We start from the raw sequence: 15,583 nt of genomic DNA on the forward strand, positions 1-15,583 counted from the left end.
CGCTCCATCAGGTGAAACGATGCAATAGCTCCCTTCTCACGCACAGACTATTCAAAAAGACGCCCGCGTCTCCAGCTGGTGCGGTGTACATGCCGCTGCACAATGCCACAGGTTGCAATAACGCTGGCTATACCTGTATTGTTAAATATTGGACACTGTGTTTAAGAATCAGATATTAAAATAACCAGTAAAATTATATTTAATTGCAAAAACGTTTACTGTCCCTTAAAATGAACATGCCATACACAACACATTTAAAAAAAAAAATATTAGGAAAAATGTGAATGTCAAAAGGAACATACTGGTATTGCCTGGTTATTGGGCACTTCGGGCCGAATACAGGGGATGAGAAGTAATTTTGGGTCTCTCGTCTATGACAAACTGTTTACGTTCACAATGCATGTACATTTTAACTTAAACAAGCAATGCGTAGAACTGCTGCTGCCGACACCCACTGCGTGTATCAACTAATATATAATGTCCATTTATGACAAAGCAAGACTCATGACAGGTTATGGTAACATTTAAACTTTCAACTTTTATCAGATGGCTTCCAGCAAGTACAAGTACAGGTTTGCTTACATCATGGATTGAGACATTTTATGGTCACATTCTATATACACATCTTTACTTAATACCTTCAAGCTGTCATTGCAAAAGTTTAGCAGGTAAAGAGAAATAAAACACCCAGGTCTGCAGTGTGAGGATTCAAGCACTTAACCCATGTGTTCTCAACTCCAGTCCTCAAGCCCCCCCCCCCCACAACAGGTCAGGTTTCAGGATATCCCTGCTTCAGCACAGGTGGTTGTCTTCGACTGAGCCACTAATCGAGCCACCTGTGTGAAGCATGGATATTCTTAAACCACCCCGACAGGAACGCAGCAATACACAGCTCATGGTTAAAAAGATCCCACCAAAAATAAACAGTGTCACAATAGCTGTAGGTGTGTCAGACAGTCATAAAAAGGAGAAAGCTGTGAAATATTGCTTTGCCCTTGCCTGGGAGATACCTAAAACATGCCAGTATGGGGCATTAGTGTCACTGCATTAAGCTATCCAAATTTAGCAGAAAGGTTGGCGAGAGCTCTTCAGTTAAAAAAAAAAAGTTTATTAAACCGCCCTGCTCTGAAAATCTAGTACTAATGAACAGCGAGGGTATTCCATTTCCAATGGTATATTACCAAAAATCCTAGCACTAAAACAAACTACCCAAATTAAGAGGGGGGAAAAAAAAAAAAAAAAAAAAAGTAAAAACGAAGACAAACATACGTTTTAGCAATGCAAACTTAAAAAAATGTGCATGGCTTTATTTCGTACAATAGATGAGGGGAGTGACGACCATTACCCCAAAATGGCAAAAAAAAAAAATATAAGAAAGCATATGTAACTCTTAAAACAGAAAGTAAAGACAGTTTTGGAAGCCCACGACTCAGACATTTGCCTAATTCATGTTCTATTCCCAACCTGACTTCTTTTAAACTTTTTTTTGTCTTTGTTTTTTTTAATAAAATCTGCCCAACAATCACCCTCAAACCCGATCTCCCGCCCACCCCTCCCCCAAATCAATTGACTAGTCCTCTGTGGACTGAGCTTCTTCCTCAGAGCCCTCGTCGCCAGATTTTTCTGGTGCTGGGCTGGCACGCTTCTTTTTTGGTGGGGGTGTCTCTGGCTCATCTTCCTCCTCTTCTTCTTCTTCCTCCTCATCCTCGTCCGCTTTAGGCGACGGAGATTTCTCCTTAGACGCCTTTGAGGCTGCGGGGCGGCTTTTTCCTTTGCCCTTCACTGGACTGGGCGTTACTAGAGAAGTGGAAAACAAAGTTTATTAACAAAAATCTTTATAATAATAAAAAAAAAAAAGGTACAATACCAGGTAGTCATGGATATTCCAAGGTTCCAAGGAGGATTGCCTGGGAAACTAGACTACAGACGGCATCATCATTCAACACTTTGCGTGTCGGAGGGACTGCGAGAAGCAACAGCCCCTCCGGCCCTTGGTGTAAAAGGCCACGGGCAGCCAGAGTTAAATGAACCAACACGATAGTACTTCAGAGGCAAGGGCATAACAGAGAGCTTAGAAAACAAAGACTACACGCCATCACATTTATAAGGAATTTGTTGGCCGTCCAAGTATAATTTGATGTAGAGAGGCGCTTTTACAAAACACATGGCATTAAAAGGGTGTTCCTCACCTGTGGCTTTTAGTCTAGGCTTGGGGACTTTCTTCTCTTTCCGGTCTGGCTTGGATTTCTTCACCACTCTTTTCTTCTTCTTGGAGCGACCGTAGTCACTGTCATCGTCATCCTCCACCATAAAGTCTTCATCGCTCCCGGAAGCCTCTGTTGGGAAGAGAGAGGGTCAGTCTGGAACATGATGGCTCAAGGATATAAACTCTGCATGCGATTTGTAGGGTCAACTGCTGTGACGCCTCATTACAATTGTACTGTGTTCAGCATAACCCTAAATACTTTATGCTGCAGTGGGAAACTCCTGCCAAAACACTGCAAATTGAACTATGGTACTTGGCATCCTCAGAGCTCCGAGAGTTAAATTACCTTACATTAACCACTATCTGAATAAACACCAAATCAGTACCACATACGCACACATGACATGTCCATGTACGTGAAGCAAATATCAAATATATCACAATACAACATTAGATGTGCAAGCTCTATATACGAGTATCCCTCATGCCAAAGGCGTTATGGCGGTGGAACATTTTTTGCTGTCTCCCCAACTTTAACCACGTCCACAGGTGGACCTCAAAATGAAATCAATTTCATTCATGTGAAGTCATAATTACTTTGTTTGATTTTAGGTATTTACAACTAGTAGGCACAGCGATGGGGACCACCTTTGCCCCATCGTTTGCAAACCTTTATATGGAGAAATGGGAGTCCCTCTGTGTGACGGGTATGCCTCCTCCACAGCTCAAATTGTGGAGGAGGTATATAGACGATATTGTTATCGATGGGGGGGCAGTGAAGCCTCCTATCTGGAGTTTGTTCATTCACTGAATCAAAACAATTATAATCTTAATTTCAGTGGTGATAACAGCACTACTTCAATCCACTTCCTTGATCTTGAAATTTTTATAGAAGACTGCACCATCCATACGAAAACCTATTTTAAAAGAAACTAATGTAAATTCGTACTTACACCCGAGTAGCTGTCATGACTACTGTTGGATACGTAATATCCCATTTAATCAGTTTTTATGGCTGAAGCGTAATAATACCAAGGAACAACACTGAGGAACAATCTGATTTTCTCAAGGAGAGGTTCCTTGAGAAAGACTATGATAAGGATCTTATTGATATGGCACTGGATAAAGCCAAGAAGGCTAAACGCCAGTCCTTATTCAAATACGGAAAAAATACTTGACATAAGAGAGCGATTTTACAGAAAGGTACCGGTGTAGGCCAGGAAGCTTCTAAAAACAGCAACTGTGTTTATAACTCAGTTCAATGAAGCCCACAGTTCTATTAAGCATGTTTTGAACAAACACTGGAGGGTGCTACAGATGGATCCCATCTTGGGCCCTCTGGTTAAAACTAAACCATAAGTAGTGTTCAAACGGGCCCAGAATTTGAAGGGACTGTTAGCCCCGAGTCAAGTACCATCTTTGACAAATGTACCCAATACGATTAGATCTAGTTTGGGAATTGTAGGCAATTACAAATGCGGAAAGTGTAACGCCTGCAATTTTGTGAAGGTGAACAAACAAGTAATGTCATCAGTGACTTAAAAGATAGTCATGAATTTCATTAATTGTCTTTCCACACATATAGTGTATGTACTGCAGTGCCAATGTGGCCTAGAGTACATTGGTAAGACCAAAAGGGTCTTCAAATTACGCATGATGGAACATATTAGAAATATAAAGAATATTTTAAAAATAGAGGCTAAAGGTTTATCATTAAGTCCTCTTCTTAAACATTTGAAAGAGGTTCACAAGTGTGACCCTAGTTCCATTAGCTTTATGGGAATCTAAAGTGTGCCACGGAATTCCAGACAGAGCAACAGTGGCCTTCAGTTGTTGAAAATGGAGCAATATTGGACATGTTTTTGGATGTAAATATCCCAAGGGGTTCAATGAACTTATAGAGCTAACTCCGTTTTTAAGATAACTGTGCGCAATAGCGGTTTTAAGTATGAATTACTTGCTTATGACTGACCTTTTTATGATTTTATTTTTGCATATAGCAGCATGTTTAGTGTGTATTGTGTTTATGTCTGTTTTATTATTGCAATGGTGATGTACGTTGAATGTTAATCATGAGGGGTGTTAAGTATCTGATTGCTTGAGATTTCTAATATATGTGCGTGAGTGGATTCTAACATGTTGTCCTGACGAAGCACGTTGTTGCAAAACGCGTTGAGGTCACGTGGAGCCACTCAACGCGCTTGCTGATTGGCTGGGGCTGGGTGTACCAGGAAGTGCTCGTTGTGGTTCCTTCTCCGTGTATGGCACGGTCCGGACTTTAACGCCCCAGCAAACGGTTCCAGTGTGCTCTTTTGGGCAGTACTGTGCCGCCGTGCGCCCCCTCCCTCCCATCTCAGCTTATTTTATCATGCAGCAAGGGCATCTTTTCTGTAATAGGTGTTTGACCTTAGCCTCGCCATTCTAGACGGGTTGCTGCTGTGATTGCATATATTGTTTCTATCCTTATTATATGTATATGTAGTTTTAGTTCAGTGGTGTTGGAACCACTGATCTTGTTTGTCTTTGGTCTGTGTGTAGACCCATTTCTTTTATTAAATTATCATTACACCGTAGCAGTTATCTGTTTATGTATTTGATCATGTACTAATTCTTGGTGCGCGTTTTTTTCCTTGATATATCACAATACAGCTGTTTTACATAGGTTCTTGCTACAACCAAGACAGCAAACTACAACATACCAGATTTAAGATCAATAAAACATGTTGCAGTAGTATCGTAGCGCGCTTTAGCTTGTTTGGCAAAACAATTACACTTTTCCTCATTCAGATAACAAATAAAAGTCCCTTCATTTTGGCCGTTTCTAAACTCACTTTCTAGGAATTGTGCTTCATCTTCCTCCTCGTGCTCCTCCTCCTCACTGCCGGCATCATCCATTAACATCTCTCTCTGCTTGGAAGCAGCTTTGGATGCCGCTTGTCTTGGTTGGCGGACGGTTTTGTGCTCCTCCTTTTCATCATCGCTGTCCTCTGTAAATCAAGAGTAGGCGTTCTGAATAGGATCTTAAGGCCCAAGCACAGGAGTGGGAAACTCCAGTCCTCAAGTGCCTTCAGGATATCCCGGCTTCAGCACAGGTGGCTCAATCAGTGACAGACAGTCACTGATTGAGCCACCTGTGCTGAAGCTGTGATATCCTGAAAACCTGACCTGTTGGTGGCACCTGAGGACTGGAGTTGCCCACCCCGCCTAGGCACAGTGATATGTTTTGCTAAGCATTTTACACATTACTGGATAGTTGTAAACAGAAAACGGTAAGAAGATTAAACAAGGATGCTCATTACCATGAAGAAATGGGGTACACAGCTCAAAACATTGCATTCATTGCAAAGGAATGTATCCCACCAATTTCCTCTTCAGTTTGTCATGAGGGGCCACCTTGTGATTGTTGCACGCTATTGCATGGACACAAGCTTAGAAGGCCCTTTGTCGCAGGCCTAAGCAGCAAGTGTTAAATATGAAGCCGGGGAGGGGGCGGGCCCGCAGAACATTTAAAGACGTTTGAGGGATTGCACCCGATAAAGAAACTTTGCGGACAGTTTCTCTTTACCTGGAGCAGATCTCTTTCTCGTTTTGGAAACCTTTTTCTTTTCAGGTTTGGCCTTTTTGGGTTTTTTATTCTTTTTGGAGCTCTCATAGTCACTGTCTGCTTTTTTGTCACCTGCCGCCACTTCGTCGTCACTGCCAAAATCTTCATCTAGAAAGAAGAGCATGTATTTTAGAATTTGATTCCTCACATCAAGGCGGAGATATATAGGAGATCACTATATATATGGCACATAACCTTTAAGTTAAAGCTGCAACTCACTCAAAGATGGAAAAAACTTTTGTAAAGAAAGTAACAGCCTGTCTGCCCATAACAAATGCAGACGGTTTGGCTGCTTTTCATAAGCAAATAATTGCATTTTTTTTAGGGGGCTTTTAAAATGGAGAAGTGTTTGCCAGTCAAGTGTTTACTTTAAGCACACCCGCCAAATAAGGGGAGAAAGATAGAGGACTGTGAAAGCAATTGCTGAGCACAGTGATCAGACAAAAAGGAGCAGGAAGTTGAAATTACCTTAATACTTACTGGGTCAGATTTGGGTCAAGAAATATGTTAAAAAAAACAGCCATCACCCAAACGAGACCCATAAAACATGTCACTGGCATTAGTACATTTTGGTCCTAGAAAGGACTACTCCCTTTAAGCATAAATATGATTGATCCAATTGACAGGAACGCCCCTAACTTTGGGTACAGGATTGAACATTAAAAAAAAAAAAAAAAGATTAGATTTTGGTAATAGAAAGCAAAAAAAGCTGTGTGTGCTGTGCACGCGCATAGTAAGTGAAACTTCTTTGACCTTTGTCACAGAAATTGACTTATAACGCGCGTGCTCGGCACACGTGTCAGTCAGTGTATGTGTCAGTCAGTGTGTGTATGTGTGTCAGTAAGTGAGTATGTATGTGTGTGTGTGCGTCAGTCAGTGTGTGTGTGTGTGCGTCAGTCAGTGTGTGTGTGTGCGTCAGTCAGTGTGTGTGTGTGTGTGTGCGTCAGTCAGTGTGTGTGTGTGCGTCAGTCAGTGTGTGTGTGTGTGTGCGTCAGTCAGTGTGTGTGTGTGTGTGCGTCAGTCAGTGTGTGTGTGTGTGTGCGTCAGTCAGTGTGTGTGTGCGTCAGTCAGTGTGCGTGTGCGTCAGTCAGTGTGCGTCAGTCAGTGTGCGTGTGCGTCAGTCAGTGTGTGCGTGTGCGTCAGTCAGTGTGTGCGTGTGCGTCAGTCAGTGCGTGTGCGTCAGTCAGTGCGTGCGCGTGTGTCAGTGTGTGCGTGTGCGTGTGTCAGTCAGTGTGTGCGTGTGCGTGTGCCAGTCAGTGTGTGCGTGTGCGTGTGCCAGTCAGTGTGTGCATGTGTGTCAGTCAGTGTGTGCATGTGTGTCAGTCAGTGTGTGCATGTGTGTCAGTGTGTGCATGTGTGTCAGTGTGTGTTAGTCAATGTGTGTGTGTGTGTGTGTGTGTGTGTGTCTCTATCTGTGTTGTGAATGTCTCTGTGTCGGTCAGTGTGCGTATGTGTGTCAGTCAGTGTGCGTGCGTGTCAGTGTGTCAGTCAGTGTGTGTATGTGTGAGTCAGTGTGTGTGTGTGTGTGTGTGTGTGTGTGTGTGTGTGTGTGTGAGAGTCAGTGTGTGTGTATATGTGTGTGTGTCTCTCTTTCTGTGTCCTGCCCTCTCTCCTGACTCCCCCCACCCCAGGCGGAGCTGCGGCTCTGTCTGAGTCTCACCCCCCCCCTCCACGGAGACGCGGCCGCACCGGGCCCGCCGTATGTGAGGGGCTGATACCGTGATTAAGAGCCCCCCCTCCGGCAGTGCTGCGTGGGAAGCGGCGCGCTCAAACCCCCGCTTCCCGCGTTACCGGAGCAGGAGCCAGGAGCGCACGATAACGTCTGTGCGCGCATGCGCGGCACATGCTGATAGCGCAGCGGCCGTCATGATCCCGAGGCTCCTCTCCTCCTCCGGCGGCGCTCAGTCAGCGGTACTCGGGGAAGCGTAGGTATAGAAGAGGGAGGAGAGAGGCTGAGCAGCGGCTCCTCCTCTCACAGCCGGAGGACTTGCTTCCGCCATCTTGGTACACCCACAGTACCGGAAGCTCTGCGCACGTCTAGGGTTAACGGCTATCGCCGCCGCATGTCACAGCGGGTGAGGGTGGGGGAGCGGCGGCGGCGATAGGCGTGGGGGGGGGGGGAGTCACGTCACTTCCGTTTCATTTTCGTCTCTTTCTCTCAAAAGTTTTGCCCCATGAGAATAGGTGCCACTAAAGAAGTTTCACTTCAAAAAGTACCTGCAGAGCCTGCCTCATCCTTTTTGGTTGTTTTCTTCACATCTTTTTCATCAGACTCCTCACTGCAAGTATATATTAAAAAAAAATTTTTTATTTTTTTTAAAAAAAAGTATAGTTTTATAAATTTTTCTACTGCTGGTTTAATTTATAAAACTTCACCATGTTCCCGCTTTAGTGTACGATATGCCAGCAGACCTTTGGAAGGACGTGTATCACAAAGTACATATGCAATTAGGACCCAAGATGTAAATGTGATGGATAAACAGCGGGCCATTCATAAGCTGCAAATCTTACATTTATTGGAATAGCGCGCCCAAGTAGACGAGATCTGTTACTGTATTCAGGAGCCTTAAAGCAGAATTTAATTCAAATGCAATTGTGTTTCTTTGTGTAGAATTAGATAATACTTACAGCATATAATAATAATAAATATAAAATTATACATACCACGCTTAGTAAAGTTATGGTTGGTAAAAAAAAAAGTGACAAACCCTCCACAGTAAAGCATATAGCAAATGGAATATTACTGTATGTTCATTTGCATGTCTTAGACAGGCCTGCAACCCCACCTTTCACCATTATCACCCAGCACTTCCACTGCAGCAAGGGATTCTGGGAAATGACATGCAAATGAGCACAGTGCCACCACACACAAAAAAACACACACAGTGGTTTTTAATGTATTAAGCTTCCTTAGGCTGCTATAGCAACCATTTAGGAAGCAAACCACTTCCTCTGCGTGTCCTGGGAAGCAGGATTTTTGCTGATCAATCATAGGAGAACGGGTTGATCAGCAGCTTGGATAATTGCATTGCCATAAATGTAAGCAACTGCTATATTCATTAAACAAAAAAACATACGGGCAAGAGAAAATGATGCTTTAAATGAGTGCCATTGCCCAGTGTTTATGATGTTGGTTGTAATCGATTTTCGCACATTTTTCTTTACATTTGACACACACACACACACACACACACACACACACACACACACACACACACAGATAGAAGTCAGAATTATAATTACATGAAAGTTTCCAACCTGTCCTCTTGTGAGTTTTTCCCAGGCCGTCTCTTATCCTTTGTCTCTCTGGGAGATGCCCGCACTTTCTTGGAAGGCGGTGCCGAATCTCTTCCATATTCCTCATCTGTGTATAAACAAATAAGGTAATTAGTGTAACGGAATATTTAAACCACGTTCTGTAATAAAAACATTATGGGATCAATTGCATTTGAAATGTCTGATGCAAAATGCAGCTTCCACCTACAGGTTTATTCATCAATGTACAATAGTTTTCTGATTTCACATCTCTACATTTTGTTTTTCTGCTCACTGATTTAACAATCGCATTTCAAAAACAATTGTCCAAAACTTAATTTAATACCGCTGCTGCGCCCCTGTTCTTCAATGGCATCATTTCAAAAAGTTAGTTATCGGACAAGCTCAGGATAAGACTTTGATTAGGCACGTGTCTGCATGGAAACCAGCTTGGTGCTGCCTTGTGGGGTGAAATAAAAATAAAACAGAACAAGTTGCCATCTGAAAATACTACTGCAGAACAAAAACCTCTAGGACAAATAAAAAGATTAGCTATAAAGGGCATCATTCAGGTCACTTTTAAGATGTCAATATTAGGGGACGTGCAACTTTAAATCACATTGATACCTTCAGCACTTAATGAGTCTCTTGTGGAAGAGTGAAAGCTGAAATGTAGTAGACTTTGTAAGAGATACCAAGACATTCCCTGATCGTGAATGTCAAGCTCTAGCAAATTCCAAGTGTTGTTGCCAAGGTGATTTCTAGGGAACTGTATTACTTTCCGGGGAACAGGCGGCTGCTTACAGCCCCACTACAACTGAGCACCATATAGAATGGAACACAGATGGACATGTAACATGTCATTTTATCAGCTGTTTCACAGCTTTTCAAATTTAGATGTAAAAAAAAGTTAACTGCAAAGACCCAGATCTGTGTGTGAAATATATCCTGCTTTTAATAGATGATAGTTAAGGGGTTAATCTAATACGTTATTCATACAGTTAGAAGCAAATGTCTACAAAATTCAAAGAAACTACTATATTTATCACATTGCTTGTTACTAAACATCGTGGAATTAAAAGAATGTATATGTTTTTTGGGTAAAAGGGAATACAGTACAAAACGCGATACGCATTTATTTTGCCTGGGCCCAAATGAAACAGGCGCTTTCAAGCAGTACATGTTAAACTAGACAATTTACACATTTCAAATAACTGCTCCTGCTTTATATTTCCAACAATGACAAACATTTAAAACTGTATTCTAGCACATGCTAGAAATGTATTTTAGTATGTTGCGTGAGACTTCTCAGAAGAGCAATATTTAAAGGGAGATTTGTCAAATACTATTAGAAAGATCATATTTGTAGAAGGTGAATTAATCATGAGATCTGAGGGATATGAAATAGACCTGAAACAGGCAAATAGATTACACATCCTAAATCTAGCTCTATAGAATGAAAAGTTGGTAATCGATTACAGCCTTCGAATGCGTTTAGGCACCTACCATCGGAATCTTGAAACTGCGAGTAATCAACCACCTTTCTGTTCCTATTTAAAAAAAAAACATTTTTTTAAAAATAATAGATCAGTGTTAATAGCTTATAGGCCACAGAAGATAGAGGTGTGTAATTTATCACATCCACTCCCCCCCTTAATTATGCGAAAGCACAAGGGACACAGTTACCAATGCAACCATAAACTAAATAGATCTCACACATTTGAGAGCAGTTCTAAGTATGTATGTATGTATGTCTTCTTTCTACCCCCTTTGTATCTAAAGCCCTCTCCCGCCTTAAACCTTTTTCATTGACTGCCCCTCACCTCTGGAATGCCCCTCACCTCTGGAATGTCCTTCCCCTCAGTACCCGACTAGCACCCTCTCTATCCACCTTTAAGACCCACCTTAAGACCCACTTGCTTAAAAAAGCATATGAATAGCACTGTGGATATTCTGAACACATGATACATAAAGCTTGGCCCCCTGCAGTCGCACTTACCAGAACTCCCTCCTACTGTCTCTGTACGTTCTCCCTACCTACCAATTAGACTGTAAGCTCCTCGGAGCAGGGACTCTTCCTTAATGTCTAAAGCACTTATTCCCATGATTTGTTATTTATATTATCTGTTATTTATTTGATTACCACATGTATTACTGCTGTGAAGCGTTACGTACATTAATGGCGCTATATAAATAAAGACATACAATACAATACAATGTGTGTATATGTGTGTGTGTATTCTATTAAAAAAACAAACTAACTATTAAGCGAAAATAATTGTTATATCTGCACACAAAACTTCCCCTTTAAGTAATAATGGGGGAGTGGCTGCATTACACTATTGCTTGAAAACGTGTACAGTACATGAACATAAGAGGGCCAAATCTTTCAGAGCTGCGTGGGAGGAGATTTAAATCTGGCTCAGTGGTCTCAGCCTAGTCCCTAGTGGATGTTTGTATCAACACAACACTGTCAATTTGGCTTAGTGTGAGGGTATGCTCAGGAGGGGCCTTGAAAGGGTATTGTAGATTTGGAAATAACGCAAAAGGGATCACAGGAATTATTTCATCAACATTTACCTTTGGTCAGCTTGGTGACCCAAACACCCGTGCATCCACGGCACGTTTTATATTTACCTCCCCAAAGCAGCGGCAGGGTTAATAAATGACCTCCGATGTTGTGACGCTATTAATTTCTCACGTTATGTTACTATGCAAGTGCCCACCATGTTTATAACATTATTGAGGTGTGAAGACAAATACTTCAGCAAGTACACCCAAAATGTTAACTATTTCATAAATGCAGATGGATGAGCGGACACAAAAGAACCATACGGTGATCTGACCAATATTCTTAAAAATACTATTTTTTTAAACAAATAACTGCTCGTAACTGAACAATACAAAAAATGCAGTCACTGGGCCTGGAGACATTTCAAATTCTATTGCTCTGCTTTTTGATGCAGTTAAATTTAGATGAAGCTCTCTGGACCATTTAAGGCCTAAAAAAAAAAAAAAACCCACCTCAGTTACATGGAGAAACCTTGAGACCCTCTAGGGATTTGCATGTAGCAAAATGCGAGGAGCCAGGAATAAAACACACAGGGTGCAAAGGCCAGCACTTTAAACAGTAACACTAACAGGAGGAGTGGCATGGGTGGGGGAGTGGCATGGGTGGGGAGGGACAGGAAATGCAAAGCAGTGAGTATATTCACACAGAACACATCTGCTTATATTCACACAGCACCATACGCCTGTTATAGATAGCATGTGCAAGACATAGCTTGTGTGTGCCGCAATAATCAATGTACAGATGTGAATGATTATATATACATAACAGTGAGCTTAATGTAGAACATGAAGTACATATTGGATAAAAAAATAATAATAAAGCGTTTATAAATAAAAGCAATAGTAAAAGGAACTTCTGCACTGAAGAATTTACAATCTATGCAGTGTAAAAGAGTTGTTAGACAACAGGATTTCACTTCTGTGTCTATAGCACTACATCCTACATACCATAGCGATCCACCTTTGGAGTATAAAATAAAAACGCATGGGAGCAGGGTTTACGCTATTTGCTATACAGGACATTGAGATAGTATATATGTACGTTTATAATGAATGTATGCTGTAATCACAAGTGGCAAAAGACTTTCCTTTATATTTATGTAAAAGTGATGAGGCCTTTGTGTGTTCAAACCCCGCGTGTCTGTATACAGAGATGTGCTGCATCCAGTGTATACATATAAATTTGCCCTTCCCCCAGGAGCAACTGCATGTGAAAGCCCAGCCCCCTGTAACCTTGCCCATGCACACACACACACACTAGGTTCACATTTGCATATCACATGCATTGCTCACAGGCCCCACTTTCCATTCCAGGGATATTTCCTTATTACTGGTGCACAGGTCGCCTTTTTACTGTACATTCACCAGACTACATGTAATACACAGCCCACCACGTGACCTTACAGATCTGCTAGGCTGCAGTTTATACCCGAAGACCCGTCCTCCCCCTTCACATGGCTTCCCGTAATACACGCTCTTTGTAGCCTGGAGGTGCAGAGATGCCCATGTTGCGCGCAAGGATGTTCACATACAAACCAGCAGTAACGCGCTCCGTGTAATAAACTCAGCTCATCCATGTACGTGTATGTGAATTATAACACAATACCCATTATAAACACAGCTCCATGTTAAATGCACCATCAGTGCTCCACGGCACTCACCACACGGCTCCCCCTACATATCAAACACGGTGCAATATATAATATATATATATATATATATATATATACACCGCTAATATCCATCTCACATCTAGCCGTGCCGTATGGTATATATGCACTCATATCACCCAGTGTTCAGTTGTGCGTGGAGATATATATATATATCACACACACACCTCAGCCAGAGTTCCATGCGTGTACACACTGACCTCTATATTACACACACACATCACCCCGACACCCACTCGGGCCCTGTACTCACCTGACCGGCCTGGACATGGCTCCTGCGGACACCGAGCGACTAGCGAGACGGAAGAGGAGGCTGCAACAGCAGGAGGTGGGGGGCGGCTTCCTTTGTAGGAGACCCCCCGGCGGCCACCTATAGATTCTCCTCGGGGAGGGGACGCGATCAACCCGGATCGGGTGATTACCTCAGAAAACCCCACACAGCGATCACGAACGAGTAGGCAAACCCGGTATCCCGCCTTCTCCGTGCCCGGGAAACGCTCCGGCTAACGGCCGTGAGGGGGGAGGAAAAGAGGCGGGAAACCGGAGGGGGGAGGAGCGGAGGCTCGGCCCTTTAGTTCCCCTTTAAAAATTTTTTTAAAAAATAACGGTTTTTTTCACCGATTCCTCCTGTTTTCTCCCCCTTCGTCCGCTTCTTCTTTACTCCCTAAAATGGTTGATTCGAATTAAACTGAATCTGCAGTGCCCGCTGTTTCCCTTCTTCCCCCCCTTACCGCCGCCTCAAGCCCTAGCCAAGGGCGCAGCCTAACCCAGCGGGAACCCACCTCGGATTCTGATTGGGCGGGCGGCCCACTGCCCGCGCTCTCGTTGGCTGGTTCAAATCATCATGCTGGGAGGGGATTGGCTGGGCGCGGGGAGGTAGGTGGCGCGGAGGGGGAGGAAGCAAGTGTGGTTGAGAGCGCGCGCTTCAGAGAAAAAATAAAGATGGAGTCTGCGCCTCCTCACGCAGGCCTCAGAGAGAGCCGCAGATTCGCCACAATGTGCACGGCTGTCCCTTCGTTTAAAAACAAAAATGTCTAACGTTGTGTTAAACTGACTGGGCCGAGCCCCACGCGCCGTGATACTAAATACAGGCGCGTGTTTGTTGTAATTTTATTTGCAGCACTGAGGGGTTTAAATGACGCTTCGCTTTCGATTGTGGCAGATTCGACATGAAATTCTGACAGGGATTTGGAGGGAAATGTATCTCTTGTGTACAAAGAATGAACATGATGTAGGACACATACACACACTTGTATTATCTGCACCAAGATTCGCAACATTTGTAGACTTGTGTGAAATAATTATTTATGTAAACGAGCTATGGATACAGAACTTAACAGGGATATGATAAACGGCACATTGTAGGTTATTAATAAGAATACATGCATAATATATAGGTAACATTGGGGAGAAGGAGACAAAGAGAGGACATGAAACTGTAGTGTGTGTGTGTATGTATATATATATATATATATTATATATATATATATATATATATATATTATAAAGAAAAACTTTGCAAACCCCTTTGGTATTTCACAAATCTCAAACCTAAAATGTGATTAGATCTTAATCTAAATTCTATTAATAGATTACTATAACCTGATCAAACAAATGACACAATAACATGATACTTTTTCAACAATTATTTATCCACAAATGATTCAACATTCAATATCCCTGTGTGAGAAAGTACGTGACCTTTTAGATTCAGTACCTGGTGGCGCCCCCTTCAGCAGCACTAACTTCAACTGCGCGTGTCCTGTAACTGCCGGTCAGTCTCTCACATCGGGTTTGAGGAATTTTGGCCCATTCCTCCTTACAGAAACTGCTTCAACTCAGTGACATTTGATGGCTTCCTTGCATGGACAGCTCGCTTCAGCTCTTGCCAAAACAATTCGATGGGATTTACATCCGGACTTTGACTAGGCCATTCTAAAACGCAGAATTTCTTCTGCAGCTTTTCTTTTGTAGATCTGATTGCATGTTTAGGATAATTGACTTGCTACATGAGCCACTTTCGGTTCAGTTTCAGCTCATGGACGGATGACTCACATTCACCTCTAGAATCTTCTGATACAATGCAGAAATCATGGTTGTGTTAAAGGCTGAGCTCAGACAGAACGCGATGCAACATGCGCGCGCTTACTTCGCAAATGTGGGTTGTGCGGTCGGAGTTTTCAAACTGAAAACTCCACCGGCGGCAAAGTACAGTGTTGTCGCTGCGACATTTTGCCGGCACAACCCAAATTGAAATTTGGGGCTACAGTCGCGTGA

General features: G+C 42.7%; 1 protein-coding gene and 1 long non-coding RNA gene across 3 annotated transcripts in view; one reads left to right on the forward strand and one right to left on the reverse strand.

The window, feature by feature from the left end:
* LOC142502592 (uncharacterized) overlaps positions 1-15,583 on the forward strand; it is a 174,535-nt gene that overhangs the window by 120,811 nt on the left and 38,141 nt on the right. The gene's annotated exons all lie outside the window — the stretch shown is intronic.
* NUCKS1 (nuclear casein kinase and cyclin dependent kinase substrate 1) lies at positions 519-14,082 on the reverse strand. 2 transcript variants are annotated; one of them, XM_075613776.1, is made up of 8 exons: positions 13,560-14,082; positions 10,572-10,615; positions 9,069-9,174; positions 8,028-8,089; positions 5,772-5,918; positions 5,038-5,193; positions 2,190-2,336; positions 519-1,797 (listed from the first exon to the last, which is right to left on the reverse strand). In XM_075613776.1, the coding sequence occupies exons 1-8, from the start codon at positions 13,574-13,576 to the stop codon at positions 1,571-1,573; spliced, it is 906 nt and encodes a 301-aa protein (XP_075469891.1). In that variant the 5' UTR covers positions 13,577-14,082; the 3' UTR covers positions 519-1,570. The 2 variants fall into 2 exon arrangements, with proteins under 2 accessions (XP_075469891.1, XP_075469890.1); XM_075613775.1 differs by having other exon boundaries at positions 9,054-9,174.

The sequence above is a fragment of the Ascaphus truei genome, chromosome 9 (genome assembly GCF_040206685.1).
Source record: "Ascaphus truei isolate aAscTru1 chromosome 9, aAscTru1.hap1, whole genome shotgun sequence".
Lineage (NCBI taxonomy): Eukaryota > Metazoa > Chordata > Amphibia > Anura > Ascaphidae > Ascaphus > Ascaphus truei.

What these genes read in the sequence shown, in the direction of transcription:
- NUCKS1 (XM_075613775.1), bottom strand. An exon ending in GGATGAGGCAGGCTCTGCAG is followed by an intron (nt 5,919 to 8,027) that starts GTACTTTTTGAA and finishes TCTTCTTTCTAG; the next exon opens with ATGAAGATTTTGGCAGTGAC. An exon ending in GCCTAGACTAAAAGCCACAG is followed by an intron (nt 1,798 to 2,189) that starts GTGAGGAACACC and finishes CCACTTCTCTAG; the next exon opens with TAACGCCCAGTCCAGTGAAG.